We start from the raw sequence: 18,771 nt of genomic DNA, 5'->3' as shown, positions 1-18,771 counted from the left end.
TTTATTTGTTGGTCCTTTACCTAAACTCCGTAAGGGCAAAGGATCTGACTGTTTCAATAATTCTCAAAATGGGGTCCAGAGAATCCCCAGGGAATTGCTCAAACACTTTTCTGGGGTCAATCAGGTCAAAATCATGTATGAAGAAAAGATCCTTTCAATGTGTGAGACTAATGAATTTTATCCGAGGCAGGAGAATTGCCTGAACCCAGGAGGCGGAGGTGGCGGTGAGCCGAGATCGCGCCATTGCACTCCAGCCTGGGTAACAAGAGCGAAACTCCATCTCAAAAAAAAAAAAAAAAGAAAACGTCATGTGGATAGTTTTGGTCTACTATCACAGGCCAGCACCAAGTTACCTACAAAGGCTATTGAAACCATCCTTTACCAGCTACCTTTCCAACTGTGTGAGGCCAGCTTTCCTTTATATACTTCAACCAAAACCTCAAATTACAACAGACTGAAGGCAGAAGCAGATACAAGCATCTGTTGTCTCCTATTAATCCAGACATTAAACAGACTTGCAAAAATGTAAAACAATGTTGTTTTTATCACTAACCATTTTTGGCTTGTGAAAAGTTGTTTTTATAAAAATATTTGTCTATATGTAGTTTTTTATTTTTAATAAATATATTTGCTTTACCTTCTAATTTGGTAAATTAATGATAAATATAACATGAAAAATGTGAAAAACAGCACTTTGAGTACTAATACGTTTTTCAGAGTGTCAAGTGAGTCTAAGGAGACTGAGAATTGCTGGAGTATTCTGGTCCACTTGTGCTTCTGAGGGCCTGGACGAGTGCTAGCACTGAGACACTCAATACATTTGGTTCAATGAGGATCTAGTGCAACCTCTTCAATTTCCAAAGAAGGGATCACTATTTTCAGTCACACAGCTAATCAGAAGCAATTCCCCTGTTCCCAAGATCCTAGCACCACACAAATACTGCATTCTAGATACCCTGGCAAATAAAGTGAGCTCAACTTTCCAAACAGGAATTAAAACTGGGTAAATGGAGACAAAGAACTTTATTACCTCAGCTAAAAGAATTATGCTCCTATAATTTAGAGTTCATTTAGATTTAAGATTTTAGTGCGCAAAAAGGATGGCAAATTGCACAAACAAATGGGTATCAACAGAGTATAATTTTAAGGGAGTTACTGCAATTGTATTAATTGTTAAGACTGACAGAAATTTGTGCTTAGACAAAAAAAAAGTGAAACGTTTAGGGGAAAGTACATTTTAAATTATGTAACTTGGCAGGGTTTGTTTCCCCTTAAATAAGATCTATTATATCTCTAAGTTAAATATTTGGGTTGAATGAAAGATAGATGGATTTGTTAAGTGTGCTTAGGTTTATAATACATATTTATATTCATCTTACTGCTGGAACAAGATGTTGAATAATTCGATATAAGTGTTCTGTGAAGGTACTATTCCGTGGGCAACCACTCAAGTTAACTGTAAATTTTCCTAGTGGAAGAACGTCTCTTCTTGTATATCTAGAAAAGAAAGAAATCAATAAGATGCTGAAGTGATTTCCTGATTTCTATCGAAAAGCAAAGAATAGAAAAATTAGCTTAATGTTGTCATTAAATATAAACCAGAATACTCTCGACCAGTTATATCAGAATAACCGCAGTAAAAGTAAAAGCCAATGTTTGGACACAAGCGCTGCTATCATGTGCCAAAGACTGTTCTGAGTATGTAAATGCTTCCTCATTTAACCTCGAAACATTCGGAGGCAGGTACTGTTGTCTTTGCTTTACAGATGAGAAATCTGAGGCACAGAGATGATAATAAGCAACATGTTCATCTAGCCAGAAGCTGATAGAGCTGGGATATTAATCCAGGTAGTTTGGTTCCAGAGTCTGTGCTCTCAACCATTATGTACTACTGTCACAGATCAATCTGAGAAAAGATAAGATTTACAGCACAAAGATGTTTACTGCAACTTTATAATAGAGAAAAGTTAGGAAAACCTAACATTTAGGGAAACTGTTACAGTATGGTACAACCGTATAGTGAAATAGTTTGCAGCCAATACAAAGTTCATGAAGCATTATGATGGGAAAACGTTTAATATATATCAGTTGTTAAAAAACAAGACACGGATCTGTGCTTAGAATATAACTAAGATCCATGCAGGGATGTACACATATGTAAACAAAAATCAATGAACGTGTACCAAAATGTTAATGGAGGTTCTAAGTGATGAAATCACAGATGATGTGCATTTCCTTCTTTATGTTCTTGTTACTTGTCAAAGGCCCACATTAGTTTTAAAATCAGAAAACAAAGAAACAGTGGAGTCAAGGGATGTGGTGCTAGTGTCACTGTCCACGTTAAGTGTGCACATGATGTGGGAGCCTTAGGACATATAAAGTGTTCAGAATGCAAAAGGGACAAAGTAGCTCATTTTACTCATCAGCCAAGTCCTTTACCTCAGGCATCCCCAAGTCCCAGGCTGTGGACCGGTACTGGTCATGGCCTGTTAGGAACCAGGCCACAAAGCAGGAGGTGAACAGTGGTGAGCAAGTATTACCGCCCCAGCTCTACCTACTGTCAGATCAGCAGTGGCATCAGACTCTCACAGGAGTGTGAATCCTATTGTGAACTGTGCATTTGTGTGCTCCTCATGAGAATCTAACACCTGATGATCTGAGGTGAAACAATTTCATCCTGTACCCATCCCCACTCTGGTTCATGGAAAAATGGTCTTTTCATGAAATGGGTCCTTGGGTGCCAAAAAGGTTGGCAACCAATGCTTTATCTGATTTTGGCTCTAAAAGTTAAGGGGACATAATCAAAATGCTCAATATGAAACTGTGAGAAAAGGAATTTGTTTGTGATTTGGTATAACACTTGTTACACTGAACAGATAAAAACTACTTGATGAAGCCTAATAACGAACACACACAAATTACACCAGCAATCTTCCTGCTCTTCCACTTTCTACACAGACCAAACTCCCTTAATTCCCACCAGGATACAGCACTTACACTGTGGAGATGAGATGTAATATAAGGTATTCGGCAGCCAAACTATCCCCCAGAAGAGCATGAGTGAGGAACCCAAGAAGTTCTGCTCTGACTGGAGACAATTCAGACATGAAACTTGAAACAACTAGAGGAGAAAGGGAGACCAGAGTCAGGACCACACACCAGTTCCTCTCAAGTGTCTTAGGTAAAAAAGTAACTACGTGAACAAAAGCACTACAATTCAAAAGACAGCTAGTAAAACTGAACACAGCATCCATAAGTGATGCTAATTTTAAAAATATGACAGTTTGTATACTCCTTTTTTTTGAGATCGAATTTCGCTCTTTTTGCCCAGGCTGGACTGCAATGAGGTGATATGGGCTCACTGTAACTTCTGCCTCCTGAGTTCAAGTGATTCTCCTGCCTCAGCCTCCCAAAGTGCTGAGATTACAGCAGTGAGCCACCATGCCTGGCCTTGTATACTCCTTTTTTGTCCTCATTTCAATAAAAAGGATTAATGTAAGAGAAAAATAGGGCAACGAGAGAGAGATTACTAAAAACACTTATTGTGATGAATGAGGATCTGACTCTTAATTCCTCTATGAGCACGTTACAGGCAGCTCTGGACATACACTGAGGCTAACAGTCAATAGTTCACTAGGCTGTAACACTTAGACTTACAGGTTTTGCTCTCCTCTTTGTTAAGGCAGGCAGGCAATAACGGGTTGATGTGCTGCAACTTCTGGGCTAAAATCACATGAATTCTCGGCACTAATGAAGCAGGAGGACTATGTACTCTCTGCTCCTCTGCTGTGTCTGTGCACTCCATTGGATCTAGCAGTGCAGAAGCATCCCTGCGGAGAGACGATGAAGTTTCAATTTAGAGATACATCAATTGCATAGATGCAAAAACAATATGCATCTTGGAAAACAAAATTAGAATTAAAGCCAAGAATATTTCTACCTGTACATCTTCTTAGAGAACAGAAAGTGGCCTTTCATTCTAGTGTTACATCACACAGACTTCAGGCTTGTTAAGACATATCATGAAATATGCATTCATTCCATTTCCCAGTAACATTTTTTTTTTTTTTGGAGGGGGGGATGGAGTCTCACTGTGTTGCCCAGGCTGGAGTGCAGTGGTGCAATCTGAGCTCACTGCAACCTCTGCCTCCTGGGTTCAAGCGATTCTCGTGCCTCAGCCTCCTGAGTAGCTAAGATTAGCTACTTGTTTTAGACAAGCAGCTAATGTTTTAGACTTTAGCTGCGTTTAGACTTTTAGACAAGTAGACAACAAGTGTGCATCACCACACCTGGCTCATTTTTGTATTTTTATAGGGAGGGGGTTTCGCTTTGTTGGCCAGGTTGGTCTCAAACTCCTAAACTCAAGTGAACCACCTGCCTCAACCTCTCAAAGTGCTGGGATTTTTTATAAGCACTGCAATAAACGGAATATAGGATATCACTCATTAGGTTATTTCAAAACACAGGTACTCCTTAACTATCCACTGAGGCATCAAAAACTTAACAGCACATCTCAAAATCTGGGGTCTTTTTCTTGAAAGTCATCCAGTATCTATATTATTCAGTGTGTGGAGAATCCATTCATTTCCTATCTTGCTAATTGTTTTCCCTAAATTTTATTACATAATCCCTCGAATACTGAGTAGACAAGCAATGAAAGTATGAATTTTTCAGATTTGCTAAATTAATTTGCAGATGATAGATTTGTGAGATGACTGAAATAAATGACTAAGTATTTTTAGATCCTGACTTTATAGACTCTATAGACACTGAAGTAATAAATTCATACTCCTATATATTTTAATACAAGCATAACCTTTTCCATAGTACGTACCATGTAACAGACAATGTTCAATGCTTTACACGTACAAATTCACCAAAACCTCCTATCTACCTTACTTACAACGAGGAAACCAAGCCTAAAGTCACACAGCTAGTAAGCGGCCAAGTTAGGACTCCAACCCAGGCTGTCTGCTTGTCTGACCTTTTATCCTCCATGGTTAACACTGAGTGTCAACCTGACTGGATTGAAGGATGCAAAGTATTGTTCCTGGGTGTGTCTGTGAGGGTGCTGCCAAAGGAGATTAATGTTTGAGTCAGTGGACTGGGAGAGGCAGATCCACTCTCAGTCTGGGTGGGTACCATCTAATCAGCTGCCAGCATAAAGGCAGGTATGCAAAGAGCAGACTGGCTGAGTCTTCTGGCCTCCATCTTTTTCCCATGCTGGATGCTTCCTGTCCTCCAACATCTGACTCCAAATTCTTCAGCTTTCGGACTCTTGGACTTGCACTAGTGGTTTGCAAGGGGCTCTCAGGCCTTCAGCCACAGACTGAAGGCTGCACTATCGGCTTCCCTACTTTTGAGGTTTTGGGACTTGGACTGGTTTCCTTCCTCCTCAGCTTGCAGAGGGCCTACTGCGGGATTTTGCCTTGTGACTGTGTGAGTCAATTCTTCTAATAAACTCCCCTTCATATATTCATCCATCATATTAGTTCTGACACTTCAGAGAATCCTGACTAATACAGCTTCTAAACTAAACTGCATCAATAGGGAAGTAACTAAACAGGAAAGTCATCATAACCAGAAATTGCCAAAATGAACAATTTTACATTCTATTAAGGGATTAAGCTTATTTAAAATTGTTTAAAATTTTTGTTTTGTACCTTTTTTTTTTAACTGTGAAAAATGTTAAATTCATCCTCCACAGAAACCAAGACAATGAATGTCCAGTCTTCAACAAGAGGACTCTGGTGGAGAGACATCAGCCCTTGCTTTTGGCATTCTCAAAGCAAAACAAAAACGAGGAAGATCTAGATTTCCAACATATGTTAATTAAAAAAAAGTGTAAAAGAGTACACTATATGCTACCTGTTATAGAAGAAAGAGGTAAAAATAAAATATACACATATCTACTTATTTTTTACAAAAAAGAAATCCAGAAAGGATAAACCAGAAACTATGGTTCCCTAAGGAAGCTGGGTGGGAACAGACAGCAGGTATGGGGATAGCTGAGAATGACACCACAGAGTATCATTTTGTAGTTCGAATTTGGCAACAATATTAATGTTTCCTTTATTAAAAACAAAAAACCAGTAAGGATCGAGAAAAAACGGAAGTGAACCATAATCAGACATAAATGAATCTAAGTAAAATAATAAAATTACACTGAATGGGAAGAAGTTACTTGAGTAACTGGAAGACAGCTCTGGCTACACAGCTGCATTCTGAAATAAAACTGAACTGGAAACGTGTATTGAACACTAATTACTAGGTTTATGCTTTGTAGTGGTATAGCTTACCAATTCTGAAATTCCCTTCTGTATATGGTAGAAATGGGCAAATGATAGATTGTGGATAATGGGAATCAAATCTGTTAGAAAAAGAAGTCATAAATATAGACAGGAGAATAACTGGAACACATGACACCTGTTGTGCTGAACTGGAATCAGAAATATGGTTTTTCATAGACTTTAGAAATATATAAAACATATGTATGTGTGAGTACATGTATGCATTTAAATGTGTATGCAGACATATGTATACATACGTTGCATGTATCCTAGCTCTGTCTACTGTAAGGGCCTAGATGCAAAGCTAACCCAGTACCAATAAGCACATCTAGAGCTCAGATCTTCAAAGTATATGATGAAGCTGCAACAGCTCAATATGCCAGTGCTTGCCTACAGTCCCAGCTACTAAGGAGGCTGAGGCAGGATAATCTCTTGAACCCGGGAGGCAGAGGTTGCAGTGAGCCGAGACTGCGCCACTGCACTCCAGCCTGGGTGAGAGAGCAAGGCTGTCTCAAAAACAAACAAACAAACAAAAATGATAAGATCATCTCACAAAAAGGAACCAGCACCTGCTTAAAGTGGCTACCACTAGCCAAATCTAGAAAAATCTGGGTCTCAAAATAATGACATTAACATTGAATAAAATCAGAATTTGTGCATACTAAATATAAGTAAACAAATTACTTGAATAACAAAATGGAAGAGACATCTCTTTTATAGTAGAATCCCAATAAATAAAAGTAGAAGGAATGACTGAGTTAGAGAATTGCCAACAAAGTAATAATTGATTCAAGCTAGAATCATGAATGGATGCTAAAATAAATTGGTGAAAGTTTAATGAGAAACTGGATTATTTATGTCCCAAAGTATCTTCCTCCAAGTTACTTGTCAATTACAAAGAGAAAAATGTAACTTTATAGAAGAAAGACATCTTGAAGACACCACCTTAACCAACTAATGAAAATTAACCTCACCAGTAATGGGACAAACTGACATCGAATGCCTCCTGCTGTAACTACTGAGGATACATCACTTCTGCAGTATTCCTGCCAAAAATACGTAACGTTGAGTCTAACCCAAGTAACTGGTAACTGGCTTACACTCTTCAAAAGCATCAAGGCTCTCTGCTCTCTACCATGTGAGAAGACAGCCATCTGCAAACAAGGAAGTGGGCCGTCACTAGACACCAGATCTGCTGGTAACCTTGATTCTGGCCCTCCCAACCTCCAGAACATATGCAAGACATACATTTCTGTTGTTTAAGGAAAAAAAAAAAAAAAAGTAGCAAGGCCATTAAAAAAAAAAAAAATGCGCAAAGGCTGAGGACTGTTTCAGATTGAACTCCAGTCACTTAGGTTTATGTTTTACAGTAGTATAAGTTAACAATTCCGAAGTTTCCTTATGTTGTAAAAATGTGCAAATTATCTAAATTGTGAAAACTGGGAATCAAGTTTAAGAGAGTTACACTAACATATAGAAAGAAGAACAAGTAGAATGACACCTGTGGTGCTCAACTGGAATCAGAAATACAATATGAACTCAGTAGAAATAGAGAATGAGCCATCTTCTGAACCCTGGAATGGAGACGTGTGAGAAAGAACATGATTTAAGACAATTAGTGAAATTAAGCATAGATTATGGATTAGCATATTGTGTATTTGTGGCAAATTTCCTAGTTTTGATACCTGTACTCTGATTAAATATGAGAAAAGTGCTCTTAGGAAATGTTAACAAGTAGTGAGGGGTAAAAGGGTTTGATTTCTGCAACAAACTTTCAAGTATTTCAGAAAAATGTGTGCATAGAGAGCACAAATGAATGACAAAGCACATGGGGCACAAGTGTTTACATCTGGGAAAAAGGGAAAAGGGAGTTATTTATAACCATCCTGTAAATTTTCTGAAAGCTCAAAATTATATCAAAATAAAGGAGACCAAAAAAAGAGCACACAGACTCACCTTTCATCATTATTCAGAATACTCAGCACAGGATCCACAGACAGTATGCCATACAGCTCAAGAATGTCATTTACTTTGAAACAATCCCAATCTTCATAAACCTAACGAAAGACCACATGGAACCATACTGTTAGAAGAGACACAAAGCCTAAGATATTAATCTTGAAGTACTAATATCTTAGAATTTTAGACCAGGAAATGGACCTTAAAGTAAGTCCTTTATTTTATAAATTGAGACCAAGAATCATTCTGCTAGTTAGCAAATAAGTTAAAAACTAAAACACAGGATGCCTAACTTCCAGACTAATGTCTATTTTCAATATACCACACTATTTCCCAAAAAAAAAGGCTTTTCCTAAAATTAAAAAAAAAAAAGGTTTTTCCACCAAAGGCTAACAGTTAAAACCAGAAATGTGCACTATCTCAAAACCTATTAACCACACCAAGAAAAGGAAAAAACAAAAACAAGATGACTAACTTGGTGTTTATTCATAAACTATGCAACATTTGAAGGATTAACACAAAACTTGGAGTGACCACAAGATTTCTCACAATTAAAAAAAAAAAACTTTCCAAATTGTCTATCATGATGGACTTCAGCAGTGGTCAAGGCCACTTACGGATGAGACCTCGTAGAAGCATAGCAGGGGGAAGAGTGGTAATTCTGGCTCCTGTGCCATATGACTGAAGTGCCATTTTAGTTAAAACCACTGAGAATGTGGGTGTGATGGTACACCTGAAATCCCAGCACTTTGGGAGGCTGAGTCAGGCAGATCACTTGAGGTCAGGAGTTCAAGACCAGCCTGGCCAACAGAGTGAAACTCCATCTCTATGAAAAATACAAAAAACTAGCTGGGTGTGGTGGTGCATGCCTGTAACCCCAGCTACTTAGGGGGCTGAAGCATGAGAACTGCCTGAACCCAGGAGGTGGAAGTTGCAGTCAGCCGAGATCATGCCACTGCACACCAGCCTGAACAATAGAGTGAGACTGTCTCAAAAAAAAAAAAAAAAAAAAAAAAAAAACCAAAAAACGACGACAAAAAAATGCACAAAGGATGGAAATCCTTAACAATCATTTTTGACCCTTCTAATACTTGCTCATTTATCAGGATCAAAACACTACTAACAGTTTTATTCCTTCTATTTTAAATACCAGTGAGAAATAGGTTTTGCTGAGAGAAGGAAGACAAAAATGAAGACAATACTATGTTAGAAATGATACAAGAAGGGAACAGACATAATTTAAAAGTTGTTCTGCTTCTGCATTTCAAATATTCTTTGATTATTTTAACTTATGAATATGTTAGCTTACATGCAAAAGGAATGTGCAGGTGTGATTAAATTAAGGACTTTGAAATGGGGGGATTATCCTCAATTAACTGGGTGGGTCCCATGTAATCACATGGATTCTTAAAATTGGGAAACGTTTCCTGGTTGTGGTCAGATAAGATGTCAGCAAGAAAAAAATGGTCAGACAAATGCAATGTTGCTGGCTATGAATATGGAAGAGGGAGCCACAAACCAAGGAAATTCTCCCTTAGTGGCTCCAAAAAAGGAATATAGCCCTACTGGCACCTTAAGTTTACCCCAGTGAGACCATGTCAGATTTCTGACCGAAAGCCTGTAAGATGATAAATTTTTGCTGCTGTAGGCATTAAATGTGCAGTGATTTGCTTTACCTAGCCCAGGACAAGAAAGCTAATGAAAATGCTCAGATACTAAGCTAGTTTCTGAGACATATAACATGTCAATGTCAGATCTACAAAAGGTTTTATTACCTTCACAAGGCATGCAGGGCCCTTTTCTCCCGGCAATGGAAAATTCAAATCAAAAGGAGAAGAGAAGTTCAGACAGTTCATCTGTTGCCCAGCAGAAGCTTCGGTTTCTAAACGTTTTGGCTCTCCACACCATTGAAGACCACCAACACTCCCTAAATTCAAAGGACAGTATTGCACTTAGTCTTTTCTAAGGCCTTCTGGAAAAAAGGACCATTCCATAAGCACCTTCCCAGTTTGATATACATGATGCTTCCGAGCTTGCAAAGTTCAAGTTGTTACAGTTTTTAAAGAAACAGCACATACTAACAAAGTCTTTTGTTTGATCAGTAAGAGAACAAAGATAAACGTGAAGATCTAAAAATTTTACTTTTTTCCCTTACTATAAGATGTCAACAAATTCCTCCCATCAAATCTCATGTATAATCACTTTGAAAAGCTGATTTGCAGTCTGGTTACTTTGACATCTTTGATTTAAAAAGTACATGGTCTACCCACAGCAAAACTCCTTGGTAGAATGTACTTTTTCTACTAATTAAGCAGAATAAAACTATACAGCAATCAATTAATTTATCAAATGCTTATTAATATCTGCTACATACCAGGAATCAAACTACTTGTTGGGGATATACAGGTCATTAAAAGAGTAACTCCAACTCCTGAAGTAGTTACACTTTAGGGATGATAACAAGAGAATCGTATTATGCCATATCATGAAATACTACTCAGCAATAAAAGGGACAAACTACTGACGCATGCAGTAACTGGGATAGATCTTAAGGGAATTGTGCTGAAGAAAAGCCAATCCCCAATATTTACATAATATACAATTTCATTTGTATAACATTCTTTTTTTTTTTTTTTAGATGGAGTCTTGCTCTGTCACCCACTTTGGAGCGCAACGGCATGGTCTCAGTTCACTGCTACCTCTGCCTCCCAAGTTCAAGTGATTCTCCCGCCTCAAGAGACTCTCCTGAGTAGAAGGGATTACAGGCATGCACCACCACACCAGCTAATTTTTGTATTTTTAGTAGAGATGGGTTTCACCATGATAGTCAGGCTGGTCTCAAACTCCTGACCTCGTGATCCACCCACCTAGGCCTCCCAAAGTCCTGGCATGAGCCACTGTGCCCAGCCCTGTAACATTCTTATAATGACAAAATTAAAAGAGATGGAGAAGAGACCAGTGGTTGCCAGAGACTAGAGACTTGGGAGGAGGGAAGAGGCAGGAGAGTGGTGGTTATGAGCATAGAAGGGCAACCTGAGAGATCTAGGTAATAAAATACTCCTGATCTTAACTGTGGTGGTCATATGAATCTACATGTGAGAAAATTGCAAAGAATGAAATATTCACAAATAAGTACATGTAAAAATAAGATTATATTGGCCAGGTAAGGTGGTTCACGCCTGTAACCCCAGCACTTTGGGAGGTCAAGGTGGGCGGATCACAAGCTCAGGAGAACAAGAACATCTTGGCCAACATGGTGAAACGCCATCTCTAATAAAAATAAAAAAGTGGCCGGGCATGGTGGCACATGACTGTAGTCCCAATTACTCTGGAAGCTGAGGCAGGAGAATTGCTTGAACCAAGGAGGTGGAGGTTGCAGGAAGCTGAAATCACATCACTGCACTCCAGCCTGGGTGACAAGAGTGAAACTCCATCTCAAAAAAAAAAAAAAGTGATTGTATCAATGTCCATTTCCTGGTTATGATATTCTACTACAATTATGTAAGGTGTTACCACTGGGGGAAGGAGGCAAAAGGTATACAAGACCTTTCTGCATTATGTCTTTTTTTTTCTTTTGACACTGAGTCTTGCTCTGTTACCCAGACTGCAGTGCAGTGGCACAATCTCAGTTCACTACAACTTCTGCCTCCCAGGTTCAAGCAATTCTCCTGCCTCACACCCCCTCCTGAGTAGCTGGAACTACAGGCGTGTTCCACTGTGTCCGGCTAATTTTTTGTATTTTTAGTAGAGACAATGTTTGACCATGTTGGCCAGGCTGGTCTCAAACTCCTGACCTCATGATCCTCCCAAAGTGCTGGGATTACAGGTGTTAGCCACCCCACCTGGCCCTGTTTCTTTCTTTTTTTGAGATAGAGCCTTGCTCTGTCACCCAGACCGGAGTGTGGTGGCACGATCATGGCTCACTACAACCTTTGCCTCCTGGGTTCAAGCAACTGTCTTGCCTCAGCCTCTCAAATAGCTGGGACTACAGACATGCACCACCACACTCAGCTAATTTTTGTTTTTAATAGAGACAGGGTTTCACCATGTTGGCCCGGTTAGTTTCGAACTCCAGACCTCAAATGATCTACCTGCCTTGGCCTCCCGAAGGTCTGGGATTATAGATGTGAGCCACCATGCCCAGCCTCTCTGTATTATTTCTTACAGAGTAAATAAAATTCATTAGTAAATCCCTGTTTACCACTGACTCTTAAATCTGCCTTCTCAATCCAATCCTGCAAATAGTAAACGACCAGACTGATTTGTTTTGCCTCCTTGTCCTTTAATTTTCCTTTTGATTAAAGGTGCTAAAGGGAAGTGACTAGCACATAAAAGGAAAAATAAAGACAAACTTATATACCTGCCATAACAAAGAAATTCACTGCTTATAAAAGCTATGACTGGTTAGGCACAGTGGCTCACACCTGTAATGTCAGTGCTTTGGGAGGCTGATATGAAAGGATCACTTGAGCGCAGGAGTTTGAGACCAGCCTGGGGAACATAGGGAGATCTCATCTCTACACAAAATTTTAAAAGTTAGCTGAGTTTGGTACCATGTGCCTATCGTCCTAGCTACCAGGCAGATTCAAATGAGAGATCACTTGAGCCCAGGAGGTCAAGGCTACAGTGAAGCATGATCATGCCACTATACTCCTGTGTGGGTAACACAGCAAGATCCCGTCTCTAAAAGAAAACCAAAAAACTATGATTGAAATCAATGATATGTAGCAATTCTGAATTTCTCTCATGCTCTTATTGAGTAGAAAGTTTAAACTTTTGGTCTTTTTGTTTCAACCAGAAGGTATATTTTAAGCGTGTTTTTAAAATACTTTGGGAGGTCGAGGTAGACGGATTACTTGACCTCAGGAGTTCGAGACCAGCCTGGACAACATGGCAAAACCCTGTCTCTACAAAAAAATACGAAGATTAGTGAGGCATGGTACACCTGAGCCTGGGAGGTAAACATTCCAGTGAGCCAAGACTGTGCCACTGCACTCCAGCATGGGTGACAGGAATGAAACAAAAAAATAAAAAATAAAATGAGAAAGCATGTTTTCAGATAAAAACAAGTTGTTTTTAGGGTAAAGCACCAGGCTTCCATCTTATTTAAGAATTGGGAAAAAAAAAGAAATATGTAGAAAAGACCTTTCCATTTAGTCAGTTGAGACTCCAAAAACATACATTAGAGCAACCACTTGTCCCGAAGTGATGCCTAAGTGCTCAGCTGTGAAGCACAGTCTAACCAAAGAGTACTGTAAAAACTCAACACTGTAACTCTTGACAGACTTGAGGGTTGCCACATCATCGCCAACTCCTAAATGTAGAGCTATATAATATAATAATTAACTCTGAAAATTAACCTACTGTAAGAGAGCAAAGTCTACGAGAAACGTGTTGACACACTACCTGCTTGTCTGCCACCTGCATGTTGGTCTTTCTGTTTATTGGGCTGTAGGTCCATATCGTCATCATCTTCATAACTCCTCTTGTGGCGACTAGGAGTGTAGGATGTTGAGGGACTGACTCGAGCTTGGTTTGCATTAACACAGGCGTTAAATGAAAAGTTAAGAAAAGACTACCATAAACTGAAGAATATCCTAAATGTTATGCTAATGATATGACTTATAAAAAATTATTAGTTTGGCAATTCAGTTAAAGTGAAAATGCATTTTTAAAAGGAGACCAGACTTCCAGTTTTGGTCACGAGAGTAATAGGTATCAGCCTTATGCTCCTATCCTTGCTGTAAACAACAATGTAACTGGACAAAATATGTGAAACAACTGTTTTCAGTCACTGGATAACAGGGAGCATAGGCTATGATCCTTGAATGAGGAGAAACACAGCAGGTAAACTTCAAATTCTCCCAGCTCTCTCCTGGAGACATTCTCCAAACTGTAACAAAGAGCAGTAGAGACTCTGTTCTTACTGGGTGGACAAGACAGAGCACATGGTTCAGGGCTACTGAAAGCAACTGGAATTTGCAGAGGACTAAAAAGGAAGTAGTTATGGATAAAAGACCCAAAAGGTTCCATTTGAATCTCTGACAAAACACTATGCCACGGCATAGCAGAGAACAGCTGCTAGATGGCAGAGATTTTAAATGGAGACTCTGAAAGTAGTATAATACTAGAATGGACCCTGCTAGTCACCCCAGGCATTTAGGTGAGACCTAGAAATAACACACCTCACGAATAAGGACCATCTACTGCACAGCAAGGGCTGTGCTACACCACCCCTAACAAATCCCAGGTGGGTGTGGTAGCTAACATCTGTAACCCCAGCACGCACTTCGGGAGGCTGAGGTGGGAGGATTGCTCAGCCCAGGAGGTTGAGAGTAGCCTAGGCAACATAGTGAGATTCCCGTCTCTCTCTCTCTTTTTTTTTTTGAGGCAGAGTCTCACTCTGTCACCTAGGCTAGAGTACAGTGGTGTGATCTCAGCTTATTGCAACTTCTGTCTTCTGGGTTCAAGCGATCCTCCTGCCACAAGCCACTGGAGTAGCTGGAGCCAAAAGTATCTACCACCATGCCCAGCTAACTGCCATGTTAGCCAGGCTGGTCTCAAACTCCCTGCCTCAAGTGAACCTCCTGCCTCTGCCTCCCAAAGTGCTGGGATTATAGGCATGAGCCACTGTGCCCGGCCTATTTTTTCTTAATAAGTAAAATATTAAAATAAAAAATAAAAATTCTATATCCAATGAAAATGTTTTTCAAAAAAAAGGGTGAGGCCAGGTGCAGCGGTTCACATCTGGAATCCTAGTGCTTTGGGAGGCCAAGGCAGGTGGATCACTTTAGCTCAGGAGTTTGAAACCAGCCTAGGCAACAAAGGGAGAGATCTTGTCTCAAAATAAATAAATAAACAAACAAACAAAAATGAAGGCAAAATAAAAGATATTTTCAATTGAACAGAAACTGACAGAATTTGTCACCAACAGATCTGTACTTTAAAAAAAATCATCACTGGCCAGGTGCAGTGGTTCACACCTGTAATCCCAGTACTTTGGGAGGCTGAGGCAGGCAGATCACAAGGTCAGGAGATTGAGACCATCCTGGTCAACATGATGAAACCATGTCTCTACTAAAAACAGAACAAAATTAGCTGGACGTGGTGGCATGCACCTGTAGTGGGAGGCTGAGGAAGGAGAATCTCTTGAACCCGGGAGGTGGAGGTTGCAGTGAGCCAAGATCAAGCCACTACACTCTAGCCTGGCAACAGAGCGAGACTTCATCTCAAAAAAAAAAAAAAAAACACTAAGGGAAATAATGCCAAATATAAAAGATGAATTATTCTTGCTTGATTTATATAAAAAACAAATGACTGTTTAAAGCAAAAATAGTAATTACACATTTTGAGTTCTATAATCTAAGTGTGAGTGAAATATATGACAAAAATAGCACAAAGAACGAGGGTAACAGAAGCAGGCTGTTGCCAGGGCCAAGGATCAAAGAAGAAATCACAGGGAAATTAGAAAGTATTTTGAATTGAATGATAGTAAAAACGAGTTAAAACTTGTGGGATGCAACTAAAGCAGTGGTTAGGGAGACATTTATAGCTTTAGTAGCTAACATTAGAAAACAAGAAAAATTTGAAATCAATAACCTGAGCATCTACCTTAAAAAGCTAGAAAAAGACCCATTAAAATCAAACCAAGAAGAAGGAAATAAAACAGAAGTCGATGAAACAGAAAACAGAAAATTGAAGTGAAATATAAACTAACACTATTGGGAATGAAAGAGATGCATGCTAGATATCCCTCAAACATTAAAAAGAAAACAAGGAAACACTCTGACAAGCTTTGTCAATAAATTCAACAACTGGGTTTAAATGACTTCAAAACAGTCCTTGAAAGATACAACTTATCACAACGGACTCAAAATATCTGTTAAACTGAATTAGTAGTTCAAAATATTCTCACAAAGAAAATGCCCAACTTAAAACTGCAAACAACCTAAATGCTCATCAACTGGAGACTGTATAAACAAATCATACTTGGAAAAAAAATAGAAATGAAGAACTACTGATATGCACATGAATGACTTTCAAATGCATTATGTTAAACACAAGATGTCAGACCCAAAGACTATATACTATATGACGCCATTTAGATGCCACTGAAGAATAGGCAAAAAAAAAACAAGCAATAATGAAAGAATTGAGGACTGTGCTTGCAGGGGAGAAAGTAGTGACTGGAAAAAGGCAGAAGGGAATTTTTAGGCACAAGTTCTTTACCACGGGGTATAAATTATATGGATAGATGCATTTATTCAAATCACTGTGCATTACCTTAAAATCTGTGCATTTTAGTGTAGGTGAGCCATGCCCTAAAAAACTATTACCGTAAATGAAAAGGAGATGTTTCTACAATCCCCTCTCAAAACAGCCAACATGTTGTTTTCCCTTAAGAAAATTAGAATGGGCCGGGCGCGGTGGCTCAAGCCTGTAATCCCAGCACTTTGGGAGGCCGAGGCGGGTGGATCACGAGGTCGGCAGATCGAGACCAACCTGGTCAACATGGTGAAACCCCGTCTCTACTTAAAATTACAAAAAATTAGCTGAGCACAGTGGCGTGTGCCTGTAATCCCAGCTACTCAGGAGGCTGAGGCAGGAGAATTGCCTGAACCCAGGGGGCGGAGGTTGCGGTGAGCCGAGATCGCGCCATTGCACTCCAGCCTGGGTAACAAGAGCGAAACTCCGTCTCAAAAAAAAAAGAAAAAACGAAAATTAGAATGAATTCTAATTTGAAACTATTTTTTTACTTTAATCATCATGATATTTTTTCAGTACCTTTAAATGTGCCTTGAGGTGGAGCATGGTGGCTCACGCCTATAATCCCTGCACTTTGGGAGGCTGAGGTGAGAGGATCACTTGAGCCCAGGAGTTCAAGACAAGCTTGGGCTACAAAGTGAACCCTGTTTCTACGAGAAATCAAAAAATTAGCTAGGGATGGTGGCACATGCTTGTGGTCCCAACTACTACAGAGGCTGAGGCAGGAAGATTGCTTGAACCCTGGAGGTTGAAGCAGCAGTGAGCCATGTTTGTTCCATGGCACTCCAGCCTGGTGACAGTGCACCCCTATCTCAAAGAAAAGAAAAGAAAAAAAATTTACTGCAATCTTTTTAACAGTATTTCTAGTATTATAGGAATGTACTGTAATTTCACCACTACTTAGTGATGAACACTTAGCTTGTTTTATGGGTTTTCTCAATTAGAACAAATGAAACACATTTTATTAAAATAAAGCCAAGCTTTGCAAAGGAAGAATAATTAAAGACTAAGTTTTTAGAAACCATCAACATAATAAGAAAGTTCAGATAAAGGATATTTCTTTTACCCATGTAGATTCCCCAGGCACCGGAACACAATAGAAAGTCTGTCTTTCCAAAGTGGTATTTCGTGGAGAGTTTAAATCAAGTTCTTGTTGAGGCTATGATACACATAAAAAGTATTTTTAAAAATTCATTTAAAAAAAAAAAACAAAATTTATTTTAAAATTAGCAACCACATTTTCATGTAACACCACAGCAAATATTTTACGAGTTAATTTAATTAACAAGTAACTAATTCCAGACTATCACTTGTTAAAAGAAAATGGATATAAAATCATTTCTTCTTCTTCTTTATTTTGTTTTTGATACAGAGTTTCACTCTTGTTGCCCAGGCCGGAGTGTAAAGGCACTGCACCTCCACCGTCTGGGTTCAAGTGATTCTCCTGCCTCAGCCTCCCAAGTTAGCTGGGATTACAGGCAAGTGCCACCACACCCAGCTAATTTTGTATTTTTAGTAGAGAAGCGGTTTCTTCATGTTGGTCAGGCTGGTCTCGAACTCCTGACCTCAGGTAATCCACCTGCCTTGGCCTCCTAAACTGGTGGGATTATAGGCGTGAGCCACCACACCCAGCCTGAAATCATTTCAAATACAGTCATCAAACACTTCCTCCCCCAAATCCAGAAAAATGGGACCTCTATGGAGTGACTTATGGTCTGGGTCTAGTTCTCTGCTTTGTGGATCTAGAACCTTACTTCTATCAGGTTATCTAGAGTTTTTACATTTTTGGAGTCTAACTCTTGGCTTACCCAAACCTCAGGAGACTGATTTATCAAACCCTAATACCAGTCTGTTAATTCACAGTAGAAGTTGTTGTTAATTAAATATTCTGGTTCAGTTGGCAGATCTGGATAGAAAAATAGCCCTAATTTGGAAAGTTACTGCAAAGATTATATTTAACAAAAACGTAACGTCTGACAATTATTTAGAGTAATGAACTCAATTTGAAAGTCAGACCTGTGCAATCTTAACACATGATGAACTTCAGGGCTCTCTTTTCTTTTAGAGTGTTTCCATAAAATAAATGCTGTGCCAAGCCTAATGGATCAACTGTATTAATGATTATGGTATCCCCTGTTTAAGGACCCCGAACACATTAGGCTAACATATTACATTATTGTATACTAGAAAAAGCTGTGTATTAATATAACTTAGTAATCTCAATATCTGGAAATGGGCCAATAAAAGAGAAGAGGCT

General features: G+C 39.2%; 1 protein-coding gene across 2 annotated transcripts in view; it reads right to left on the bottom strand.

The window, feature by feature from the left end:
- MCMBP (minichromosome maintenance complex binding protein) overlaps positions 1–18,771 on the bottom strand; it is a 45,341-nt gene that overhangs the window by 9,523 nt on the left and 17,047 nt on the right. For both annotated transcript variants that reach the window (XM_002756661.6, XM_078346632.1), the window contains exons 5-11: positions 17,572–17,673; positions 13,656–13,800; positions 10,025–10,176; positions 8,247–8,347; positions 3,658–3,830; positions 2,998–3,121; positions 1,380–1,497 (exon numbers count right to left, since the gene is read on the bottom strand). In XM_002756661.6, coding sequence (XP_002756707.1) covers positions 1,380–1,497; positions 2,998–3,121; positions 3,658–3,830; positions 8,247–8,347; positions 10,025–10,176; positions 13,656–13,800; positions 17,572–17,673 — 915 coding nt within the window. The remainder of the gene's footprint in view (positions 1–1,379; positions 1,498–2,997; positions 3,122–3,657; positions 3,831–8,246; positions 8,348–10,024; positions 10,177–13,655; positions 13,801–17,571; positions 17,674–18,771) is intronic.

This window comes from Callithrix jacchus, chromosome 12 (assembly GCF_049354715.1).
Source record: "Callithrix jacchus isolate 240 chromosome 12, calJac240_pri, whole genome shotgun sequence".
Taxonomy (NCBI): Eukaryota; Metazoa; Chordata; class Mammalia; order Primates; family Cebidae; genus Callithrix; species Callithrix jacchus.
The sequence above is the reverse complement of the archived record's forward strand: the minus strand, read 5'-3'. Positions and strand labels throughout refer to the sequence as shown.